The 26,047-nt window shown below is 48.3% G+C and overlaps 2 protein-coding genes across 5 annotated transcripts in view; one reads left to right on the plus strand and one right to left on the minus strand.

The window, feature by feature from the left end:
- Positions 1–9,400, plus strand: part of LOC144142213 (uncharacterized) — a 41,993-nt gene extending 32,593 nt beyond the window's left edge. The window contains exon 7 of the mRNA XM_077673575.1: positions 5,252–9,400. Within this exon, the coding sequence (XP_077529701.1) occupies positions 5,252–5,778 (527 nt within the window). The 3' untranslated portion in view covers positions 5,779–9,400. The remainder of the gene's footprint in view (positions 1–5,251) is intronic.
- Positions 9,401–10,742: 1,342 nt separating this feature from the next.
- The window catches only part of LOC144142222 (uncharacterized), a 119,568-nt gene continuing 104,263 nt past the window's right edge, over positions 10,743–26,047 (minus strand). For all 4 annotated transcript variants that reach the window (XM_077673595.1, XM_077673590.1, XM_077673602.1 and 1 more), the window contains exons 10-11: positions 17,671–17,777; positions 10,743–10,843 (exon numbers count right to left, since the gene is read on the minus strand). In XM_077673595.1, coding sequence (XP_077529721.1) covers positions 10,812–10,843; positions 17,671–17,777 — 139 coding nt within the window. In that variant the 3' untranslated portion in view covers positions 10,743–10,811. The remainder of the gene's footprint in view (positions 10,844–17,670; positions 17,778–26,047) is intronic.

Below are 26,047 nucleotides of genomic sequence, written 5' to 3' on the forward strand. Positions count from 1 at the left end.
CGAAACGAGCTGCAACGTCTCTGTTCTTTTTCCCTTTCGAAACGGCTTCCAGGATCGCCGCTTTTTGCTCAAGCGAAATAGCTTTCCGCTTACAGCCCCTCATGGTGGCGTCGCACGCGGGAAAGAAAAGCGGCGAGAGAACGCACCAGGCGATGCGAAGGCACGAGAAAGAGGGAGGCCACTTTGGGTGCTTTGGGTCGCAGCAAAGGAGCATGGGGGGAGGAGGTATGCAGCGTCACGGCGGCTCGGCCGAGTCTTGCACCGGGTGAACGACCGACTCGCGGAGACGGCGTAGGCGTCGCTTCGCTACGATTCGTTGGATTTGAAACTTCAGCCATCGAGAGTCCTGATTGGAGCGATTCAAACTTCTCTAGGCTCAAACGAACTTCCGGGGGTATAGAAAACCGCCCGGAGGCACTTATGACTTATCGGCGGCACTTTTCGGAGGCACTGAGTGGAGAGGTGCTGTCGCCTTTGTGCGAGCCATATAACGTTTGTTTACCCTTGTACATCCTGCATATAAATGTTGCTTCAACTTTTCGTCGACTCGAGAACTTCCTCGTTCTGCTCTACGCCGCGTCGATAGCGGACGGATCAAGGCAACGTCGCTACACCGGTGGCTGCGCTCGGATGGCCAGTCACAAGAGTGGTGGCTGCGGTGAGCGGGCCCAGTCCTAACAGCGGAGACAGCGTCAGGATGGCTGATAACCAACATCGGAGACAAGCTGGGATGCGAGTCGCAACCTGCCAATTCGCAATAGCGGGAGGATTTCGCTGCTTCTCCCTTGCTTGCCGTGCGCCCCGGGAGGCACGGCCGCGTGCGTTACCCAAGTCGCGCGCGCTCTGCCAACGCTTTCCCCTCAGACGTCGTCACGGGGAAATCGTCCTTGCGGGTAAATTTTCTTCAAGTTCAGAGACTTCGTTGTAATGAAATTACAGCAACATTTGCTTCGTTATATCGAGATAAAATATACCGTATTTACTCGCGTAATCCTCGCACTCGCGTAATCCTCGCACCCCTAATGTGAGCCACCAAAACTTGGATTTTTTGGTTCCTCGCATAATCCTCGCACCCCCAACTTTGCAGCGGCGAAAGTTGCCTGCTCGCGAAACCCGCATGGTGCACGCGCTCTCAACGCGCGCCCTCCCCCGCCGCCTCTCCGTTCGCCGGAGACACGGTGTAGTGGCCGGAAAGCGCTGTGTATCCAAGGCCATCCAGGCGCCCTAACAACCTGCATGGCTACAACCTAACAGTGCTAACAGGCGCCCTAACACGCTACTCCCACTGTCCTTGAGCCGGTTTCGCGTGCGCGCAACTAGACGTTCGCGTTGCCCGCTGGCGTGTCGTCGTGTCGCCGTCGTGGTCTTGCCGTTGAGCAGCAGCAGTCAGTGAGTCACTCGCGTCAGTGGTGGATAGCTCGCTGTCATTTTGAGAACTTTTTGATCTCGTTGTTTTGTGCTTGGTGCCGCTTCGCCATGGATAAGAACGCTAGCTACACTGCCGCTTTCAAATTGAAAGCGCGCGATCGCACACGGCAACCGCGCCGCAGGCAGGCACTTCGGCGTCACCGACTTCAACGTGCGTTACTGGAGGCGACGAGATATGACGACGACGAGATAGGGTGCGCGCCAGAAAGCAAAGGCGGCAATTTCATGATCGCTGATCGACGGGAGACTGTTTACGTTGGAAATAATAAAATAAAAAGAAACAGCTGCTGTTGGCAACACTGAGCTTACATATACAAAAAACTACCGCTACATTTAGCGGGATTGGCAGAAGGCAAATTGGCAACACTGTGCACCGGATTTTTTTTTTTCCCGCATAATTCTCGCACCCCTAACTTCGCATTGACTTTTCCGAAAAAAAAGTGCGAGGATTATGCGAGTAAATACGGTACATGGTTTCCAATGGGGAGTAAATTGTGTGTGCCTTGTAACTTCGTTATATCGAGGTTTAACTGTATTCGCGTCGCAGGCCGCTCATATTTCAGCCAGGGTATTCTGTTGAGTGAAAGAAGCTGACTGTGCAATAATATTAATGCCGAAATTTGGTGTCAGTACTCCTTTAAACATCAAGGACACTGAAGACAAACAAGTTGATCACAGCTGCTGTGGCTGAAAGTTGACTCACGGGGCAAATAATATGAATGCTTGCTCGAGTACAAGCTCCTAATTTTACCTGCTGCATTTCGCGACTTATAATGAAATAAGGTGTTTGAGCGTCAACCCACAGCAGTACAGAAGCCGCCCAGCCATAGCTCATAGACCTTAATGCAGCGCCATGTTTAACCCAGGTACAGCATGCGATTTTTTCTAAACCTGACGCTGATTTTGTTGTGTATTCACGGTGACCGCTCCTCCGAGTCCCATGAATCCATGTTCTCTGTGCTCACTGCTATTCTGAAGCACGAGCACACACAAGAAGTGCAAGCTGTACATTACAACAGTCCATGCTTGACAGAACTCCGTTGCATAGGGCGAGAACACATGAAAAACAATAGTGTAGCACCATGCAGTACACACAACACAGCAATTGGCGACTGAACTGCGGCAGTGATCTCTTCGTTGTTATTAGCTGCGCAGTGTTACATTGGCGAAGGCATTGATGAACCAACCTCCATTATGCAGCGGTAGCATGGTAGGCGAGTGGCTTGCTGGCTAGTTGTCTCTATTGCGACGACACACAGCTGAGAGCCAAACCTTACTTGTTTAATGCATGGTGAGTAGAGAACAGCGATGATCCAGGCAGCAGTACACTGTCGTGTTTACAACATGACAATTCGAATGGGCAGAGAAACGCTCTCCTTTAGTGCCCAACACACCCTACTCTGCACTCGCAGAAAGCGAGTACTCAAAAGTTCCAACAATCACCAGGCATTCAACGTGCTGCGCACAGCACGAAAAGTACAAATACACACAAAAAAGCACTTTCCCTAGATTACGTGTCTGCAGTCTCTAGAATCTGCAATGCGGTTCGCAGAATCCGGTGCGCACAGCTGCTGATTGCAGCAACAAGTCCGAACACAGTGCCACTGGAGCCTGTGAGTCATAGGCCCAAGGGGCACAGCAGTCAGTCTCTGGATTTTCTAAATATGTTTGACTATCTGGCTTCACCACCACACAGGGTAACGGTGAAGCACTTCGCGCTGAATCATAACAGCAGTGAATCACTACAGCATAAACATTGTAGGTAAAATATCAGAGTGTAGATTTTAAGACAAAAACCTGAAGTGGGAGCACAACCAAAAAGCACAACAAACCACCTATGTGTGCGCTTCTGTGTTGTTGGGTACGAGATTTTATTGTTTTTTATTGCTAGTCCTCTTTTTGTTAAAATAAACCAGAAATAAATCTTCAATTATCCTTCATAAGTTACTACAGTCACCTAAGTGCTACTCTTGTGTTATTTTTCCCAATGTTTCGACCCCTGTTGACAAGACTACGTACTCACTTGGCGAGCCAGCCCCAGGTGAAGTGTATTTTGGGAACGCACTCGGTCCCAATTGCATTCTTCGGTAAATGTCATTCGCGTTTGCCGTCTGACTATGCCTGACTGACATTTTAAGCTGGTACACTCGGTGGAGGCACACTTAAATTTGCACGTTTGACAAGGGTATTAGTTCATTACTTGAGCTATTCTCACGTCTGGCTCTCCCCTGATGCCGCCTAAGGAACACAATAGCCATGGCCCTGCACTGAAGTGGGCTGTGAGGCATACATTTTGTGTGGATATGTCTTATGCTGTGGTCGGCAACTTTTACTCAAGTGTTTTCTGAAAGCAAGGTGATTCTACATTTTACTGAGCTGCTCGCGATAGAGAAAGCACTGATAGACCACTTGCAAAAATAAGTTGGCACCTGCTGGCAGGAATGGACAATTTGGAAACAAAGCTAGAGGTCTTCATGCGTACTTGAAAGGACCCGAAAAGACGCATGTATCACCGTGTTGGTTTTGTAGTTCGCCTCTCAATGATGATGTGCTTTGATGAAGGTGTCCTGGCACTTGTGGCTTTGTGGCTGCAATCTGGTGATTAGGCGCAGTAATGGCTTTTTGTCCGGCCTTCAGTGTCTTGCTTCAATAGAGGACTTTTACCCACCCCGAAGTACAAAGTTTTCCACCAAACTCCATTTCTGAAATGTGCTGTAGAAGTTTTGTGAGCGTCCTGTTGTGGAAATCTTATCCGCAAGTCAAAATAAGGCTCAAGAAGTAGGGGGTAGGGGGGGTTCAAGGGATCCTGCAGCACTTGCCACCAACTAATCGTAGTGTATTTTGAAATGAAGTATATTGTCCCAGCAATCTTCTCCCACAAGAATTATAAAAATCCATTCACTATCACCGAATCTATGCACGATGAAAAATCGCACATAATCGATTCCTCTCAGCTCAACCGCAGACTACGCCACGAGAGCTGTGCGCTCTTGCCCAGAGAGGGAGGCGGCTTGTGGCGTTCTCTTCAGTGGGCTTCGACATATCACAGGCTGGGGAGTTTTCTCCTTTTCTCCACAGTGTGGAGGGGTCTATTTCCGGTTTGGTGCAACAAAAAAAGCAGGCATGGGTGCCTGCTCGCAAGCGTGCGCTTAGGCTGGTAGGGCGTTTTCGAAGCAAGAAACGTTTGTTTTCGAGTGCTGAAACCTCGCGTGCACGCAAAACACAAAAGAAACGCCAAAACTTTTCAAAATGTTCAGGCATAGAAGAGGTTGCACAGCATCGACGATGACGGATCGTCACAGGAAATGCAGGAAATAAGCCGTGAAGTTGACCAGCAACAGCCAATTGGACAGCCACCGCTGAAATAACGTAAATACAGCAGTGCCATTGGTTCAGAATGAGGGAAATGAAGAGAGCGCAGTTGGTTTTTCAGAGTCTTTCACCACGATTTGTGTGCTTACCGCTTCTCGTGCACGTGTGATATTTGGCTCAGGTATTTCTGGCAGTGTAATCTAAACATCGTGCACGTTTATTTGCACTGCTCAAAGCGTGTTGCAGAGTCCCATAAAGGGGGGGGGGGGGGGGGGGGTTGGGGTAGATGGAGATTACAGGAACATTGTCTTCCATGATAGGCTGATGTTTATATGTCACATAACGCTGTTAGCGTTAATTAGTTTCCGCTAGCATAGAGGAGGCTTCAGGCAGAAAAAGAGGTTAAAGTGCCAGCCTGATTCTGCTTGGAGGGGGTTGCTGCCTGCTGTACAAAACATCGCAGTGCCTGTAAAGCACACAAACACAAATCCACTGTTTTTTTCTTTTCCAGACGAAAAGCGGAAGAAGAAACAAGCGGCCAAGAAACGAAATAGAGATTCCTTGCGACTAAAGAAAGGGCGGCAGAATGGGCGGGCAACACCCAACGTGGAGAGCGAGCAGCAGGCTGCGGCGGAGCCCCAGGCATCTAGAGTGGCTAGGAAGCGGAACCGATTCCGCCCACAGTGCCAGAACGGGCAGCCGAATGGGCATGTGGGGCCCCCCGACCTCGAGCAGGCCACCCAGGGGCCAGGAGCCGAGCCAGGGCACCAGGCCGGAGTACTCCCGCCCACGGAGCAGGAGGACCAGCATCGCACAGAGGACGATCCACCGGCTGCCAAGCGGCGCAAGGCGGGGGGTCCCAGGGGTGCCGCGGCGGCTGCCAGGAAAGCTGCGGCCAAGCGCAGGAAGAAGGCCAAGCGTCAGGCGGCCAGGAGGAAGTCCCACCAGGGGGAGGAGAGCGCCGGTCCCATGGTTGACAGGCCCAGTTTTTGCATGCCCAACAACTGGCGCAGTAACACCTTCTCGGGCCACTACTGAATGCTAGGACGTTTGCAGTGATGGGGAAAAAAATTGCTTCCTGTTGGGTGAAGTTCGAAGCACGATTCACCACTGCATGCTTCACAGTAGATGTTGGCATGTGCAAATTAGAAATTTCAATACGGCTCATCCTGTGAGAACTGAAGAAAAAAGAAGTGTGTGCCCAGTTTCCTTTCTTGTTACCGTTGTTGTTTGCGCCAATGCGATTTTGGATTTTAAAAATGCCTTTTTTGTGTGTGTTTTTCAAAGGCCAAGATCTCTTAACCTGGAAAGAAATTATTTATATTTAGCAGACTTAGCAATCTTGCACATTGTGGGACCATAGAAGATTTGTAAATTCTCCAAGGTTTTCTAGTGAGGTTCTACTGTAGTGGCAAGTTACAGCTTGTGGTCTCTTGTGTGGGGCTTTTGTTGCTGTTAATGATACTACCATAAATCTGCACAGATCTGTTCTTGCAAAAGTAACGCGAAATTCCGGTCACTGTTGTAAAATCTCCAATAGCCCGTTCGTTGAAAGATAACCTACTCTGGTGTTTAACATTATTTCCTCTTTCTCTCCCTTGTTTTTTTTTTGCAAGCACCTTTAACTATTTTTAGTTGCATGCTGAAAGATGGATCAGCTACTACTTTCACTTAATTTTCTCCCATGTTAAAAGCCACCATCAAACTTTTTTGTTAATGAATGCAGGCGTGCATGTGGACATTTTCTGTGCAGGTATATAGAAAAAGAAAATGGCGGTGCTTTCTTTGCCCTGTTGTAGTCAATGAAATACCACAGTGTGTGTTGTGCTTAGCTTGATTGATTGATTGTAGGGTTTAACGCGCCGACGCAACGCAGGCGATGAGGCGCGCCGTAGTGGAGGGCTCCGGATTAATTTTGATCACCTGGGGATCTTTAACGTGCGCTGAAATCTCGTACACACGGGCGTTTTTGCTTTTCGCCTCCATCAGAAAAGCGGCCGCCGCGGCCTGGAATCGAACCCGCGACCTCGTGCTCAGCAGCGCAACGCCTTAGCCACTGAGCCACCGCGGCGGGTGCTTAGCTTCACAACTGTTTTTCAAGCAGATTTAGCAGACTTAGTCACATCGGCCATTTAAAATTGCCTCCGAAGATGGGAATTGCATTCTGTGTTGTAAAAAAGGCAAATATATGTTCCACTCGCTGGATACAAACCTGCAATGGGGGAATGGTTCTCAAATTACATTTAGCGTGTGTCCAATTCATTTAACGTGATCACACTTCGCATAGTCATGCTATCGTTCTTTTGCGAAAAGATCCGTAATTTGCTTAAAAATATTCGCATTGTAACTTATTATGTAGCCACTTTTCAGCACTCTGGGAAATTGGAGGAGTGCAACATGTTATCAAGTGTGCAAGCATACAGACAAACGTTTTTTTTAAATTTCATGGAGCACCAGCGGCACTGTGAACCGACTACTAATCAAATACGTCACGTGGAACTCTGTACGAGTATAGTCTTAGATGTGGCACACCACCCAACTGTTTCTTGGTATGTTTATTACAGCTAAAGATACAGCAGTCTTCCATGAATGAAGTGCTTCAAAGTAGAGAGCAGTCCAGTATTCTTCGACCATGTTAACTGCAGGGGCGTGAAACATTGTCATTCTTTACACAGAAGGTGGTACATATATGTTTTCAGATGCACGTTGGAGGGAATTTTACACCCCCACCTTCCCCCTCCAAAAAAAAAAAAAGAAGGGAACAAGTCCCCACTGTTTGCTCTGCATGTATTTGTGACATTTGCAAATAGTACTGGCATTCCAACCCACACCCACGGTTTTCACAGCAGGAATTGTTTAACTACTATCATTGATTGTGCTGCTGATTTGACAGTGGAACTGTACTACTAGTTTCATACACCGTTAAGAAGTCGAGGAGGCAGAATGCTAATTCTTCATAGTTTACAGACTGCTTTATTTCGAAAAACAGTACTTTCACACCCTCAGCCAGCTTGGCCGAAAGGCGCATTTTCACGTTCACATTTTATGTGTTTGATGACCTTGTGACAGTTCAGCTACGAATTTTTCACGTGAGCAATCCCGGGATTTTACAGTGCCTGATTGCCTAATCACGGTTGAATCAAAATTGCCTGTGGCTTTTTTATTTTTATTCCAAGAAATAATGATGATTATTCTTCATTTGAAGCGGGCCATGTCAGGGTTGGGGAAAGTGGGTAAGAGAGGTGGGAGCTTCTGCATTCTCTCTCCTGTCCCCGTGGTACATGCAAAAGTCCACAGGGACTTCACAGTCTCCTTTTGGTGTGCCTGGCTTAGGGAAGGCGATGCCCACTCCTGGAGGGTCTTCATGTTCGAAGGAAAATGTCTTTTTTTCTCTCTTTGCTGCGAGCCCCGGGGACTCCCTTAGCATATGGTGCTTTGTGGGCCTTGTCAGTGCGTGGCACAATGAGCAGGTCACGGCGACGAATTTGGTGTGGTTCGCGAGGGTTAGGTGTGTTGGGAGGAGGGAAAAAAATATGTGCCAGAGTTTTGCATGCTATGAGCGTACCTGAAATGAACACATTGATACCACTTTCATGAAGGTCTGTACTTTTGATTGCTCAGTGTTTTGTCGCAGATAAGTTGCACTAAGTTCATTATTAGCGTCATATTTTAAGGAATCAGCAAGTACATTTAGTGACATTTATCTCAATGCTATCAAATGTTCCAGCCCGCTGCTTACATGCAGTGCATTTTTTAAAATGGCATTGCAGAAAAGTATTTTCTGTTATAAACGGGCTAAATGGACACTTGTGGGGCCCACTGGCCGCTAAATTATCGAATCGAATAATAGTCAAGGGTAGCATTATGCACACTGTCACCATTACATTTAAAGATGCTTCGCCCTGAAAAGTTTATGCATCCTGGTGTTTGGCATGATCCCAATTTTCCTCAAGATTGAGAAAAAAGCACTTCAGCAGTGTACTTGCACCCCACCCTCAAAACTATGAACGAAAAAAGGTAGGTTTCGTAGAAAACACCCTCTCCACAGACCTAAAAAAAAACGAACAGTATTATGATCGTCCTTTACATTTTAAAACAAAGCTTTTTACCTCTACCCCCCAAGGGTTCTGTCGTGACTGTTATGTCAACAGAAACCTCCTGCGAACAAATAAAAGTTACTGGCACTGCCAGGAATCAAAGCTGGAACGAATAGAGGAACGGAGCGAGAACCCGTTGTCTTACCGGTTGAGCTACGAGCCCACACAGAGACAGGGGAGACAGACTGTGCTCTCACCGAGCACATCTGCAGGTGTACCCCCTGTGTTCTCACTGAATGCCACGAGATAGTGTTACGCGTGGCGGTGTGCCGCTGTGTAGCAGCCGTGTGCGCGCCTTGCGCATGCGCTTGGCGTTATGAAAATTAAAGGAAGCTCACACTAACGCATGGCATGTCACTTCTACTCCGTCTCTGTCGCCGATCTCGTCGCCTCCGTCAGCGGCGGCAGAGACGGAGAAGTAAGATTGTCTAACACCGGGTTTGAGCTTCCTTTAATTTTGTAAAGAAATAGTTTCCACTCGTGCTTTGCCAATACAACTCAACCAACCACCATTCATGAATCGTGCACCGATTTAACCCTAGCAAAGAATATCTCCTTGAAGTAATAAAGGGTGTGGTTAAGTGCATTTCACTTGTCTCTGGTTTCATATTTTGTAGAGCCACATATGTGAATTCAAGTGACGTTGCATGGGTGATATTTGTGGGTGTTGTTTACGGCTTCGCTTAACGACCTTCAGAGGGTGGATTGGCACGCGTTTTTTTTCTCCTAGTTATTACGACTTGGGACACAACTGTATTTGCATTGCCAGGCGAAAAGGACATTAGTGGGGGCATACTTTGCTACTCTCCTAATGCTGATTGTGCAATTAGCATGTTTTTGTGAAGTTGCACCATATGGCAGGATGCACACTGCATTTTGTCCAGCAGCCATGCACAGGCACTTGATTGTTGCCGAGCATGCGAAGCCATGCTCGTGCATGCACAAAAGGGGCAGCCACGGGGATTCACACTTGCCTGCACAGAAAAGATACCAGCAAAGATGTTGCTCGAGCAGCCTTTCAAGAGAAAGGTAACGCTAAGCCTTTGAGCAGTCTGCCATTTTGTGTACCGTACCATCTGTTGGTCGAAAACTGGAGTGTACAAGGCACACAAACTACAGCCAACAGAGGCAACTAATGCTTTTTGCATTAAAATTTTGTAAATCCGTTCCCTCACCCACAGTATCAGACCCAAAGCCAATTTCACCACCTTTGAAATTTAGACTTGTCACAAGACATCTCCCCCTAACAAGCATGGCCCAAAGACTGCGATTCAATTTTAAAACTACGCCTACTAAGTCTAGATTTACGAGACATCAAATGTGGCACTGCTGTTCGTTGACTGCAAGGCACAAATTTCAGTGCAGAAATTTTTCTACTTCAAAGGCTCCAACCACTCGGGGTGCAAGCCGAGTTTTGTCCGTTTCGAAGTGTCCACATCTAGCGAGCCCAGAGTGGCCAAGGGCAGGTGACATGCATGCGATGTAAGAAAAGTTAGTTTCTGGGCAGTGGTACAGCTGAATCCCTCGCAACCAGAACTATGCCAAGTCTTGAAACTGGAGCAAAATGACCCCCCCTCCCCCCCCCCCCCCCCCCCTTTTTTTTTAATGTTGACACAACTCTTAATTCTGTCCCTTGTGACAGAAATAGGAAAGGTCATTAAGCATCCAAGGTTTTCTTCCCTTGTGTGTTCATTGGAAATGAGCTGTTGCATGTGAAACCAGAATAGACACTCGGACTGTGTTCACGAAAGGCAAAATGGCGAGAGCACCCAACATGAGAGCTGGTTAAACTTTGATTGGAATTTCTGCTACATGGTCAAGGAAAATAACTGGCAGCTTACTGCACCAGGTGGTGGTGGCATTAACTGCGAACTGCCAACATGTTGCAAGAAAAAGATGCACCAGTCAAGCATGCATCCCCAAGCAATTTATTTCATGCTGGTTTGGAGACATCCGTAAGTTGTCCATTGGAATTCACTTGAGGCAGACGAAGTGCCACTTGTCCACTGCGAGAAAAGAAGACAGAATTTGCTGAAGAGGTCATGAGGGCAAAATACAACTTTGTGTAGCTTCAAAGAACTAGCTCATGGTAACTCACTCGGTACCATCCAATCCATGAAAGACAGTTTTTTTTAACAACAACAACAAAAAAAAAAAACATAAAATTTCATGCTACTCGATGCCAGTAACTTTCAACAGTAACATTAGGGGGAACACTATAAATACAGCTATCAGTGTGTGAGTGCACGTTAGCATTAAAGTCATACCATAATCTGGAACTTCAGGGCCCACTACAATCGCCTAGTATGTTTCTACGCTGTGGCTTTGGTCAGCAGCCACAAAGGCATAAAAAGACCTTGCAACATCATAAGGACCTGGCAAGAAAGTGGCTGACGAGTCACCACTGCTTCATCTGTTTAGATAAAATTGGTATCACTGTTTTTGGAACAAAGCAATCTTTTTAATGGACAAGACTTGTACTTAGTCTTCATGGTACTTTAGAAGACGTTACAGCAATTTTGAACCGGGGCACAAATAAAGGTAAAACGCAAGTATCTAAGGCCATTTCTTGTTCCACACTCCATACATTCAATCCTGCTGTGACTAACAAATATGCCTTTTCGCAATTCATGTGCATGCTTACATGCACTGGATAGCCCACATCGAAACTGTCGAAATGCACAAGGAGTACCGCCAGGAGCACCATAGGCATGCCTGTGGCTGTTGTGCTTGCATGCTGTCCCTCAAAGCACATCTCCTATGCATGTGTAGAAGATGTGCCCTTCCGCATTTAGTGCTACACATTTAGTGCATCCTACGAAGCACATCTACGCATCTAGTGCATGCCAGGTGCCACATGACTGCTGTTTAACTATGGGCTGGGAAACATCAAAAAGCGAGGGTTGTGAGGGTTTGAACGAGACATGATTCGCAATACTTCTACCATTAAAAGTACAGTATAGACCATTTATAACGTCACCGCTTATAGTGCGGGAATGGATATAACGGAGGCTATTGTGATTAACGGTTTGCCTCCCATAAAACTCTATGCATAAGCATATCACTTAAAACGCGGTTGCCTGAAGCACAATACCGTTAATAGTGCGGTTTTTCGGTGGGTCGTTGAGCGACCGGCGCAGCTGGGGCATTGTTGTATGGTCGCAAAATGAAAAAAGAAAAAAAGGAATAAGCCGTCCTATGCAGCGTACACTCCCTACTCTGTTAACTTGACACAGAATAGAAAAATAATAGCACCCTTGTTCCCGTGTTCCATTTGCACTTACCTGATAACAGCAACTGCCCTCCTCTTAGCACACCTCTGAAGGTTGCAAGCCCCTCACGCGAGGTAACTTATTTCTGTTACAGTTATACCCCACGACAACGAGTTCCGCTTCAACGAAATGTTTCCAATTCCCCGTCAGATAGCCATAGAATTCAATGCAACAAATTCATCGCCATAACGAACCATTTGTCAAGCTTATTTTCACTTCAGCAAAATTTTCACTCAGTAGGGCTGAGTTTGAACATTTATTTTGCGATAAAATAAGCATGACGCCAAAAGCATGCTGTTTCACTGGTTTCACCGAAAATGTGCGCCGTGCGCCCACACCACCACCCATAAACATGAACAAACTCATAGATGGATGCCATTGTTTGCTGGTGATAACGATGTATCTGGCCATCTTTACACAAGGCGCAGGTCCAATTCGTGAAGCCGGAGCTACAGCCAATCCGTATCCAGTTGAAATCACGCGAATGTGCCCTACTGCCACTGCATTGTCATATACGTTGTCATGCGCTGCATTGCAGTTTACCGTATTTTCCGGTCTATAAGTCGCACCTTTGTATAAGTCGCACCCCCCTCAAAATGACAGTTTTTCCGAAAAAAACGTATATAAGTCGCACCGGTGTATAAGACGCACCGGTATACAAGACGCCCTTGTTAATTAGGTAAACTCATAGTGAATCAGATCGTTAGAAAGTGCGGCGAAAGTACATGGTTGCTGCAGCCGCCGCCTGTGAACGCACCCCTCGGTAAGGAGGGCTAGATGTGCATATACCGTCCAAAGTCTAGCCAGAACTAACTTCTCAAAAATGGTTTATTGATACACACAGATGGTGTGTAGAGTGTTTAGACAAAACCATCGAAGCCTTCTTCTGCAGACTCGCTAACAAATATTTCAGCAACTTCAAGTGGGAATTCGCCGGCGTATCGCTATCGCCCTCCGACTCACTGATGCCTTCTTCGCCAACATCGTCACCACTCGCGGACCGGGTTACTTTGGCCTTTATCTCCAAACGTCGCGCGTGTCTTGCGTGCTGTCGTAAATCCGCGCAATAAAGGTGTCATGGCGAATGGAAGAGACACGAACGGAAGCGGCCCGAAATTCGAAACTTATCGGCAAGCTGTCATTTTAAAAATTAGCAGCACGTTTACCTCCTTCAGAGTAACTTTGTAATAATTTATAAGCTGCATGTTGTTTTTGCAACCCAGTTTGATGTTACTTTGAATTTATTCTGAAATGTAGTTACTGCGCATGGCAGCAAGTTATACATAAGTCGCACCGGTGGATAAGACGCACCAACGAAAATTTTAGAAAAAAAAACGCGACTTATACACCGGAAAATACGGTACCTTCTACCAATCATGAAAGTCAAGAGCAAAAATAATGTTTTTCTGTTAAGTCTTGAGAACTCCAATTATCTTATATCAACAAATGCAAGCGCTTGCCTGCCAAAGTCAGATGCCATCATGCCGAGTAACGGGTGCCATTCCTGCCACAAGCGAGAGGGGGAAGGGGGAAGGGGGGGCTTCCTATGGCCTAGCAGCTATCTCATGTAACCAGCCCGGTAGATGTGCCTTGTTGTACAGCAGTACGTTTTCCGGCTGCCTTGCCACTGTGTCCTAAATAATTTATTCACTATTTTTGAAACCAGTTGTTTCTCATGAAGCACTACAACATGAAGACACAGGTGTGTACAGCTGTAACTGCCTTAAAGGAGCCATGAGGACAAAACACAAGCTCGGTTCATTCGAAAGATTGCCTCGATAGAATCATACTGACACCACTGTTAACGCACACTTCGCTCAAATAAGCTACATAACTAGTAAAAAACTTAATGGCCATGCGACCCACTAGCTCATTTCCCGCAACAGAACCTATGATGTCACATGAGCTTAGCTGTGCGATTGGCTTAGGACGAAAAAAGCAAAGGCAAATTAGGCACGGCTTAAAGGCTTTCCGAACGAACTCTTTGCGCTTAAGTGCAACGCATATATCATTTTACAGCAGTAATAATGGCGGTGTAAACAATGAAAGTTACGAAAACGCACGTAAGCATAGAAGTACCAATGCGCACTGCTGTTGGTACTGGGTGCACTATGCTTGTTTTAGCTGCACAGCGCTCCACCCCTTTGAAGTTGTTTTACAGGACACTGGCCGATTGGCGTAAGCGGCGTTGTCTTATGTGACCCTGTTTGTCGAAGGTACCCCAGGTTTCACGAGACGATCACTTTTTACAGTAAGAAAACCAAGCCAGGTGCAAATACGCTCAAAAACAAAGTAACGGCGGACAGCGGTTCGTGGATGACTATAGCAGCGTCATCTGGGAGGGCTGACGGACAGCAAGGCTGCAAACTCGAATGACGCAGTGGAAGTTCGGTTGAATACATGCGCTTCTGACGTCATTGCTGACATTACGAAAACCCACGATTTGGCGGGAGAATCAAAATTTTAACCTAAATTGATCAAATTCTCAGTGAATACGGCATCATTTGCTGCCGGAAAGCGCTGGGGGCACTATAAAATACGAAGTCTTTCGAATAAAACATACTTGTATCAGGGTTCATGCTGGTATCAAAGAAAAAAATTCAAGTGTTTTCAAGGACTTTCAAGGCCCAACCAGTATATTTTCAAGGACCACGTTGAGGGCCTTACTTCCACAAAACACAAGTTTCAACGCGTTAAGATGTATTAATATGTATTGCACAAGAAAACATATTAAGAGGTTTCCCACTTCACACTAAAAGTGCATTAGCATCAGCTTTTCAATGTCTCACATATTGAACAAGACAAATATACAGCAAACAAGCACTCATTCAACGCTCACGGCTGCTCATGTTGCTTTTTCTGGACTTCGAGGTCGATTTTCAGGATATCCTGCGCATTGCTTTTGGCAGACTCCCATAGACTGTTGGATTTGACAATCCAGGTGAGGTCACTCGTAGTCTCTGCCTTTTCTGGATAACTGATTGATTGATTGATTGAAGGGTTTAACGCGCCGACGCTGTTAGGCGATTTTATAGACGATTTTTTATGAATGCGGAATGGGGCGGGACGCGCCGGCTCCGTAGATCTTAGTTGAAAATTTCTTTAAGAGAAGGATTTAGACACCAACTTAGACAGGTTGCCGCGCTCCCTATGTCTAGCAACCTTATTTGGCAGTAGCTGTCCTCTGCGGCTCCTGCTTATCTACGTCGTATTATGATTGATTGTAGTGTTTAACGCGCCGAGGCAACGCAGGCGATGAGGCGCGCCGTAGTGGAGGGCTCCAGATTAGTTTTGACCACCTGGGGATCTTTAACGTGCGCCGAAATCTCGTACACACAGGCGTTTTTGCTTTTAGCCTCCATCAGAAAAGCGGCCACCGCGGCCGGGAATCGAACCCGCGACCTCGTGCTCAGCAGCGCAACGCCTTAGCCACTGAGCCACCGCGGCGGGTTTTTCTGCATAACTGTCTGCAGAAGCTGTTAATTCAGCAACAGCTACCTCCAGTTTCTTTTTCTTCTTTTTCAAGCATTCAACCTCCTCATCAATGCAGCGCTTATTCACTTGCATCGAAACTTCAATTTCGCCCAATGTGAATTCGCCGAATCCAGTGCAAGCCAGTGCCTATAAATGTCGATGTTCAGCCACGAGCACTGAAACTTTGATTTACCAGGCATTATCCTAACTCACAGTCACTGCGTGCAGTAATTTTGACCGCACACTTTACACGCCGCACAAACCACGCCGAACATTCGAGCTACGAGAGAGAATGCAACTTTCAAAACGAACACAAGGGGATGGACTGGATATGGATCCGGCTAGACCCTTTGAATTAAACTGATCTCAGCCCAGCCAGGCCCTTCAAAACCGAAACTGATTTCAGCGCGGCCAGGCGTTTAAAATTATCGGCTAAGTGTATTCTGTTTGAAACGCAAAGGTTTCCCCGTAAAAACATGGCGGAAATTTCTGGACTAGTAATACAGTTCTTCGTACACAGAGGGGTCATCTTCTTAATTTTACTCCAAAATCAAGGGTTTTCAAGGACCTGCAAAAATTCAAGGACTTTCAAGGCCCTTGAAAATGCTACTGCTGAATTCAAAGGTTTTCAAGGATTTCAAGGGCCCGCACGAACCCTGTGTATTCTGTCTTCATGGCTCCTTTAATCCCCTTTTTGTTTTCCCATAGCAATGTGAAGAAGCTAGTATGCATCAAAGGAGTACCGACCCAAAATTTCTAAGCTGAGGTAACTTTGGGAAGAGCTTCTGCTGTAGGTGGAGATATCTCCCAGGAAGTTTCAACAGCAACCGGCCAGTAAACATATTTTAAATAAATTTTAATCTTTGCACACATCAGAAAGCTTAGAACGGATACTCTTTCGACATCGGCAGCATGACACGTTGAGCACTTCACCGCAAACTGCCAACATCAGGGCTCCTGTGACCCAGCCAAGGCGCTGGCCGCTGTTGGCACACGCTGCTCCACCTTGTGCATCACATCACAGTTTTGGGAACTGACGTCATGCTGCTCAGTTTTGTGCAAATACGGCCGGTCTGGATGCGTGCGCACGCATCCAGACCGGCTGTGGTGCAACGAGAAAAGTGGCGTCAACAGCACCGTCCTGTCATAGCGGCCACCTCGGTGCTCGTTTCATCGAAAGGGTAACCGACATAAATAAACGGCACTGTAAACAATTATTTACACTGCGATCGACCATCTAACATGCCACTCTGTATAACTGGGCTGGCAAACACCCATAGCAGCAGAAAAAAAAAAAAAAAATCAGTGCTGCTTTAGTGCAAAGACACTTATATTAAAAAACATCCAACGCAATTTGCAGTCAGTTATTATATCTTTTGTATCTGATTTGCAGTAGATAATTTAAAATTCTCACACCCCTACTTTTGAAAATGCTGCATGGGGCTGTTTTAGGCAGTGTGGATAAAGGTCCCTTATAATTTGCAGGACACGACATGCCTGTTGCAACAAACAGTGTCGGCCAAAAGCTGGTGTGGGTAAGACAGGCTGCCAGTGAGCATACTAGATCACAATAGGCCAGCAATGGTACATGTGGTGCACTTCTTTAAATGTCTCTTCAGTTAAGATGGCAAAATCTGCAAAACCTATCTCTGGCAACTTCATCCTTGATACCGTATGCTGCATAAAATAATTATTCCTGTGGTATTTTATCCAACAGCACAACAATTTGGTTGCAATCACCACCTAAGGGTGTGCCTATTGTAACTGTCAGAGCTTTTAGCAACAGAAACAGAAAACTCAAAGCATGCTATATTGCCCCCCCCCCCCCCTCTCTCTCTCTCTCTCTCTCTCTCTCTCTCTCTCTCTCTCTCTCTCTCTCTCTCTCTCTGCCTCTGCCTCTGCCTCTGCCTCTGCCTCTGCCTCTGCCTCTGCCTCTGCCTCTGCCTCTGCCGCTGCCTCTGCCTCTGCCTCTGCCTCTGCCTCTGCCTCTGCCTCTGCCTCTGCCTCTGCCTCTGCCTCTGCCTCTGCCTCCACTGAAAGTATGGGCACTGAAAGCTTGCCCCATTCTGCACACAAGGTCAACCTACCCACTGCATCCATGCCAGCATCAGGGCCGGGCTCCGATGTAGACTTGACAATGGAAGAGGCCTCACCATCGCTAATCTGATGGGGGCTTCCAGGCAGGACGGTTGAGCTGTGAAGAAAGCATGTGAACAGTTCACATCCCTTTCTGGGCAGACAATTATCTGAATGGCGGTTCGTTCATTCCATAAGCAAGTACCTTCGGGCTGCAATCTTAAGCTGAATTTAGGCCCTCATTTGTGTTTCTTTCGGTGTGTGGGACCCCTCTTGGCCCCAATGTCTTGTTTTGCATGTGTTCAGACTTTGCCGGTGTTGGGAATGACCTTCCCAGCGCTGAATCCAAGGTTGTGACGCACATCCCAGCTTGTCACCAATGTTGGGAATCGGCCATCCTGACGCTGTCATCGCTGTTGGGACTGGGCCCTCTCACCACAGCCACCCCTGTTGCGACTGGCCATCCGAGCGCAGCCAGCGGTGTAGCGGCGTTGCCTTGCTCTGTCCACTACCTACGTGGCGTAGAGCAGAGCGATGAAGCTCTCAAGCCGATGAAAAGTTGAAGTATCATTTATACACAGTATGTGCAAGGGTAAGCAAATGTTACATGACTCGCACAAAGGCGACAGCACCTCTCCACTCGGTGCCTCCGAAAAGCGCCGCCGGAGAATGCCCCCGATATGTGCCTCCGGGCGGGTTTTTATACCCCCGGAAGTTCATTGGAGCCCCGAGAAGTTCAAATCATTCCAATCAGGACTCTCGCTGGCTGAAGTTTGATATCCGACGAATGGTAGCTAAGCGGTTGAGTCAGCCGAGCCGCCACGATGGGGAAAAGGAGGGCGACGCCCATGCCGTCTCCGCAAGCTCGCCTCCAGCCGAGTAGCGACATGCCCGCTGCCGGTCGTTCACCTGATGCAGGATTCGGCCGAGTCGCCGCGACGCAAGGATGAGGCAACTCTGCGGCGCTGCATGTTTCAGCTGGTTTCAGCCTGCCTGCCGCGGGCGGTTCGGTCTGGTTTGGACGAGGCGTGAATCAGCCCCGCTGTCGGCGCGTCGCCCCGTGTGCAACGCATTTGGGCCGGGTGCCCTGGCACAACACCGGTCATGGGGGCGGCCACCTTGGCCAGAGGCATGGTCACGTGCATGCTAGCTTCCTTTCTGGCTGTGCATGGTGTGCCGTACCCACAATACCACGTGAATTGCGAATGAGGTTGCCCGCGGACGGACTCTCGATGGCCTCCGACCAGCACCCGCTTTCCCGGAGCAACGCCGCCTGTATAAACATTGCCTAACGCGTCGCGTGCCTTTGAATGGGAAGGGTAGAGATGCTTAGTTCAGGCACTCATCCGCTGTGTGGCGCGCGCCAGCGGACATCTCGCCTTACGTCACTGCTCGCAAGTCGCGAACGCTGCACCCACTTCTACGACGTGTGTCTGTCAGCTTGCCTGTTGGGTTTCAAGAGCCGTTTCGCTCACGTCTTAGCCGCGACGGGGCGATAGTTCCGGGGCGCACCGGAGATCTCATTCAAAGTTTCGCTCGCTTCATACGTGTCGCTCGCTCAAGATAACTGACGGAGGCGAAACTGAAATAGTGTGAGAACATTAATTGTCGTGTAGACAAATATGAACAGAAAAACGATATTTTCGAATGGTGCAGCCATTATTTTACTGATGTTTTTCTCTCTGGATGATTTAGGGACGAAAAAAAATTGCGTGCACATTCTTTGTTCAGGCGCTCACTTCTCCCAAAAGGACAAGCAGCTGAGGGTTCCGCCACGCCGTCCAGGTGCTTCTACAGTATAGTTCTCAATTTTAAAAGTGCCTACCGATGCGGAGTGCGAACCGCGGGGACAAAACAAGACCGAAATGCGGAGGGAACCGAGGGGGGATGCCCCACCCAGAAAATTTCTGGGCCCGTGATCCAAGTGGATAAGCGCGCAAAGCCGGCATTAGCCTACGGCAGCGCAAGTCATTTTGCTCCGAGGCAAAGGCGGTTTTATCAGTGACAGACCAAGACAGACAGGCATGGTGAAAAAGAAGGCGTAGGAGCGCCGCCTGGGTAACGCTAAACAAACTTTCAACTATTTTGCATAGTTTCCGAGAAGCGGCGCTGGCCGACAGACATGAAAGCACGCTGGAAGGCTACGGAGTGGGGAAGGGTAGGAGAGAGCAACAGGAGAGTGGCTGTTTGGCCATTTTTCGCTCACGCGTTAGGCAATGATTATGCAGGCGGCGTTGCCCGGAGGAACCCCACTTTCCACCGAGCAGTGTTCAGACAGCACCAATTTTTTTCACCGCCAAGATGGAGGACTGATAAGGGGATTCTCTCCGGCCACCAAGGCATCAAAAGGACAACGGATAGGGTGCTGGAGGAGTTTTATTGGCCAGGTGTGCGATCCGATACCACGCGCTTTGCAAGATCCTGTGATGTCTGCCAGAGAACCGTACTGAAACATCTGGTGGGGCGCGTACCTCTTGGAAGTATGCCAGTCATCGAGACCCCGTTCCAGCGAGTAGCGATCGATATTATCGGTCCTCTCTCCCCAACCTCCCAGAAGGGGAATCAGTACGTCCTCACGATGGTAGACTTTGCAACACGTTATCCAGACGCAGTTGCTTTACCGAGTATTGAGACGGAGAAGGTGGCCGAAAGGTTGATGGAAATGTTTTCCCGCGTTGGTTTCCCACGAGAAATCGTTAGCGACCGAGGAAAGTCATTTACATCAGGCCTGATGAAGGAGCTGAGCAGGCTACTTTCGTTCACACAGTTGCCAACGACACCATATCATCCCATGGCCAACGGGCTTGTCGAGCGGTTCAACGGCACGCTGAAGCAAATGGTTCGCCGCATGTGCCAGGAGAGCCCTAAAAACTGGGACAGATACCTGGTGCCGCTACTATTCGCTTACCGCGAAGTGCCCCAAGCTAGCCTAGGCTTCTCGCCCTTTGACCTTATCTATGGCTGATACGTCAGGGGTCCTTGGCCATCCTGAAAGAGTTATGGACAGGAGAAGGAATCGATCAGGACACGAAGACATTGTACGGTTATGTTGTCGATCTGAGACGGCACCTAGAAGACACCTGTCGCATTGCACATGAACGGCTTAGCAAAGCCAAGGTAGTGCAGAAACGCTACTACGACAGAAGGGCGAAAAGGCGTCAACTCAGTCCTGGAGACCAAGTATTGCTGCTTCTCCCGTCCGACATGAACAAGCTCATCCTGACATGGAAGGGGCCCTTCACTGTGCTGGAAAGAAGAAATGATGTCGACTATGTCATTGACTTGGAAACACGAACCAGCTTGTTCCACAAAACATGTTGAAAAAGTATGAACCCCGGATTACAGCTGCACAACCACGCCAACAAGCTTCGGTCGCACTCGAGTCTGAGGACGCGGAAGAACCGCCGTGTCTGCCTGTACACCAGCAAGAAACGTTTCACGACATGGCGGTTTCCCCGGACTTAAGCAAAGTACAAGGGGAACAAGTTACTGGCCTCCTAGATACGCACAAAATGATTTTCTCAGATGTCCCAGGCAGGACCGATCTGGTCCAGTGCAAGTTGCGTCTCACGTCGGACACACCGATCCAGGTGCGCCAGTACCCAATCCCTTTCGCCATTCAGGAGCCGGTGGACAAAGAGGTGCAGCAGATGTTACAGATAGGTGTCATCGAGCCTTCAGAGTCCCCTTATCAGTCCCCCATCTTGGTGGCGAAAAAAAGGGATGGCACAATAAGGCTGTGTCAATTTCTGTCAACTGAATTCCATCCTCGTCTACGACAATGAGCCCATCCCAAGAGTTGCCATGACGTTCGCAAAACTAGGCAAATGCAGATACTTTTCCTAATTTGATTTTACGAAGGGTTATTAGCAGGTGCCTATGGGCGGGGAGTCAAAACCAATGACAGCGTTCTCTTGCGCCTCTGGCCTGTACCAATTTCGGTTCATGCCCTTTGGCATAAAGACGTCACCTGCAGTATTTACGCGGCTAATGTGAAAACTAGTCGACGGCCTCCCAAATGTCTACCATTACTTCGATGACGTGCTCATCGCGACAGAAACATGGCCGAAGCATCTAGACATTCTTCAGGCATTCTTCCGACGGGTCGGACAAGCTGTCCTGACCATTCCACCGAAAAAAAGCGTGATCGGGTACGCCTCGGTCAAGTTCCTAGGTCACATGGTTGGTCATGGTCTCCTTCGGCCCCAGGTAGAGACGCTTGAAAAAATTCAGGCTGCACAATGCCCCAAGACGAAAAAACAGGAGTGCTCTTTCTTAGGCCTGACTGGGTACTACAGAGATTTTGTACCTCGATAGCCGAAGTGTGCCATCCGTTGACGGAGCTTACAAAGAAGAGAGCACCGTATCAAGTTGCCTGGGGTGACGCCGAGAAAGCGGCATTCAACACTATAAAGCAGATGCTTTCCAAAGAGCCCATTCTCAAAGCTCCTGCTTTTTCAGAAACATTCATCCTACGGACCGACGCTTCCTCGACCAGCATTGGCGCCGTAGTCCTGCAGAAGCATGACGGAATTGCACACCCTGTTGTGTATGCGAGCCGACGTCTCCTACCTCGTGAGGCTGCGTACTCCACGAGAGAAAGAGAAGGACTTGCCCTCATATGGGCCGTGAAGAAGTTGCACGTCTACTTATTTGGGAAACCCTTCGTACTGCAAAGTGACCACCAGCCCCTAGCTTATATAAAATCGGCAAAGCACATCAACACTCGTGTGTTATGGTGGAGCCTGGCTCTAATGGAATACGATTTTGTGGTGGAATACATTAAGGGTAGGGAGAACATTGGAGCCGATTACATGAGTCGACTGTCTGCACCCTGACTATCATTTAATTTTCCTTGTTTTTTTCCCCCACCGCTGCAATGAATTTTTCACTTGTTTTGGCTAGAGTGATGTGTGGTTGTTTGAAATTTATTTCTGCCTTCGCTTTATCAATGGGTGTGTTTTATTGTACCCGTTAATTTGAACTATCCTCGCGCTTGTGTGTGTGCGCGCTGTCAAAGACGCTGAACGCTCTGCATCATGGCCCACGGACGACATCTAAACCGTCTGAGCAGGTTGTTTGAGCACAACAACCTCTTGAAGTGGGGGTTGATTGTGAGGATTGGCCATCACAGTTGGGAAAAGTGGACCACGCGCTGGCGCATGAAGACGTGAAGGAGGAAGAAAAAGGCTGGAGGTGGAACACGGTTCCGGCGGCAGCGGAGACTCGGAGCTGACGGGCGGACAAGGACCGGGGGCGGACCCGCAGTTCCTGTGATCCCGTTCGAGTTCGAGTAGTTCGAGGTGTGCGAGTCGGGGCCCGCCAACGCGTGTGGGACCCGCAGATGACCGTCGAGGCGGCTGTGAGAACGTTTTTTTCCCCCCTCTCTTGAACGCTGGCTAGGGGTATTGGACTTGTGTTTTTTTTGCTGTTGTGATTCGCAATGGTACCGCTTTTTTGCTGTCTCGTTTTCTGGTGGCACTGTGAATATACTTTCTTCCCTCTTGCCCTCTCGAGTCCCGTTCATATGCGTCGTACACCCACAAGGCCAAAAGAGTCCATCACACCTTTCTGTGGGGAGTTATCTAGGCAATTCAGTCTGTGTTGGTCGTTTTAGGAGGCCCTACTCTAATGGCCACAATGACCAAGAACTCAGTTGGCTCCACAGGACTCTGCTTTGAGATTCCATCTTGGCCGGCTGTAGGGAAGCTGCTCTTCCCGTGGCCGCGAGGACATCCCCGTGGCTTGAATCAGCAAAACGAGCACACATCCCCACGAGCGACAGTCGTGTTGTCTGGTACAGTCAAACCCAGCGATAACGAAATCCTGCAAGTACGAAATTCCCTCGGCAACAAAACATTTTAGGATCTCCGAAGAACATTCACAAAAGCCCATGTATTTTGTATCTCGCAGCAATGAAACATTTTTGGAAAGTGACCCTGCGTTAATGAAATTCGCTGCCAGACCAGACAGCGTTTTATCTACCCTGTTGTGGCTAACGGTGCCCGAAAAGTGCTCAAATGCATTTTTTTCGGACTCAAAGTGTGTAAACTTCTGCCACAGTGCGCTTGCATGTCTGATGCCATATTTGTTTACATCAAAGCCTGTGGAACAGGCAGCCGTGGAGGCAGCCTTGCAGCGACACCACCAGGGGCGACACATGGTGACTCATGGCACGTCTTTGGCTTGGGCTACGCTAGCCGGCTACAGCTGAACAGAGTGCGTGCATTCGTTCTGTGACAATTGAGAGTTTTACCATAGTGGCTAGCGTACGCTAACGCTACGGCGGCAGGTTACCAGGACCCGACTGTGCATGCCCGCAGTGAGGGTGAGGAGGTGGCCTCTCACCGGAACAAATGCGCAGGTTCGGCGAGGCATGGAACGAATGCGGAATGAATGCACACCTGCCCAGTCGGGTCCCGGCACCCGCTACCATAGCGTTAGTGTGCACTACCCACTATGCTAAAACTTTCTAATCTGTATTTGTCAATCGGCACATTTGCTCTCAATAAAACGCGGATGTTTTTGTCACTACGAGATAAGGCAGCCATCATTGCCCAAGTCAGTGGCCCAAGTGGAAGAAGGGAGGATAGCGCCGACGAGTTTGAAACCGCCTGCAGTTTGGCTCACTCTACCATTTTTAAAAGCAAGGATGCCACTCTTTAGCGTGCACAAAACGAAACAGTGACGGCTGTGTCCTTTCTAGACATCCACAAAGCGGTGCTCACTTAGTTTTGTGGGCAGCATTGAAACAACGATCAGTGCCACTGTCTGGCAAAGTTTGTCAACAGAAGAAGTTGGACTTCACATGCATGCTCGGACATAGCTGGTGCCGAGGACCAGGGAGAAAAACATGCAGAGAAGGCGGACCAGTGGGGTGTTTTGAACGTGTTTGATATGATTTGGTCGTTCTTAGGCGCGCACGACTAGCAATTAAGCACATGCACTCTGGGAGCTGAGCTGTGAAGTTACTGCAAGGTAAGGCTCACAAAGTAATATAACCGACTTGCAGAAATAAATCTTCGGTTTGCGGCGATTTTCTTGTTATGTTTCATTCTTGCGGCAACAAAATTCCCGCAAAAGCGAATTTTTTGGCCTTTCTCGGTGGATTCGTTATTGCAGGGTTTGATTGTATCAGGGGTGAGACAGCCCAAACAGATTTGGGAGCAGTTTTCGGAGCAGCAAAATTTCGATTTTGGAGCAGAAGAATCTTGATTTGGAGCAGTTAGGGATATTTAATACATCGTCTTGTGAGCTTAAAAAATCATTATTTCAGCAATTTGCAGGGTCAAGTGCACATTTCAATCAGTTTTGAATACACAGAACACTCAAACAGCCTTACCTGAAAGAGTTTTTAAGAGTATCACAAAGTACTAACTGCACTACCTTTTTCCTAAGTGGTGATATTGTGTTGCGCCTGCACGCAACACTGACAACAAAACTGCAGTTAACATTTGAGAGTTTTAGCAGTCCGTCTGTTCTGTTGGTTGCTTTGTTATCGGGTTTACCGAACCGGTCTGCGCCTGCGCGCGCGGAAGGGCGAGGAGGCGCGGGAAACTAATCCCCCTACGGCTACGAATGCCCAAGTGCCCAGACAAGTCCCGGTGAGCACGGTAACTACGTACACGACGGAACAGACGAACTACTAAAACTCTTATCAAATTTAAGGGCTCCGCAATTGTGGCGTTTTTTTTTTTGCTGTTTTAATGCTAAAATTATTATTTTTGTAATCCCAGGCTGTGTTGTACGAACGACTGTAGTCACGGCAACAGTTGAGCTGCTTCGAGCTAACGGTCGCATAGCCTGGCCCAACCAGCCTAGTCCCCGGGGCGCAGGTTCACCCTATGGTCATTTGAGTAGCGTTAATGTTTAGCCACCTAGATTTTGGCATTAAATTTCACTTTGCATACATCAAGTGTTATAGTCGCGTTCTATGGCAACCGTGTAGTCCTGCAGCTATTGGGCGCTGCCTGAACAGGTTGCAGCGCCGCAGCACAGCCCGCAACTTTCGTGTCCATCCTTCCATCCCCGAGGCTCGCGATCGCGCTTCGAAGCACAGCAACACCTCAACATTTTACAACAGCACAACAAGCCAAAAAATTCACTTCACGAACCCGATTATAGACGCGCGCACCGCGTTTCGCACTCAAGGACAAACCACGCCGAAGGCCCCACATTTCAATGAACTTTTTTTCGAGCCGCCCAACCTCCCGTAATCTGGCACCAATCTCAAACCGTATCCTCGCGTTAACGCCACTGTTCAGAGCCACAACAGATAGAATGAATGGACTGGAACTCAGCTGATAGCGTCAAATAAACCAGGGAAAATATCGGCGATACGCACTGAGCGCGTTGGTAGCAGCCAGATCAGGTGGTGGCCATATTTGT

Source organism: Haemaphysalis longicornis, unplaced genomic scaffold (assembly GCF_048455015.1).
Source record: "Haemaphysalis longicornis isolate Haplotype H1 unplaced genomic scaffold, Haemaphysalis longicornis Haplotype H1 scaffold_1, whole genome shotgun sequence".
NCBI classification, from domain to species: Eukaryota; Metazoa; Arthropoda; class Arachnida; order Ixodida; family Ixodidae; genus Haemaphysalis; species Haemaphysalis longicornis.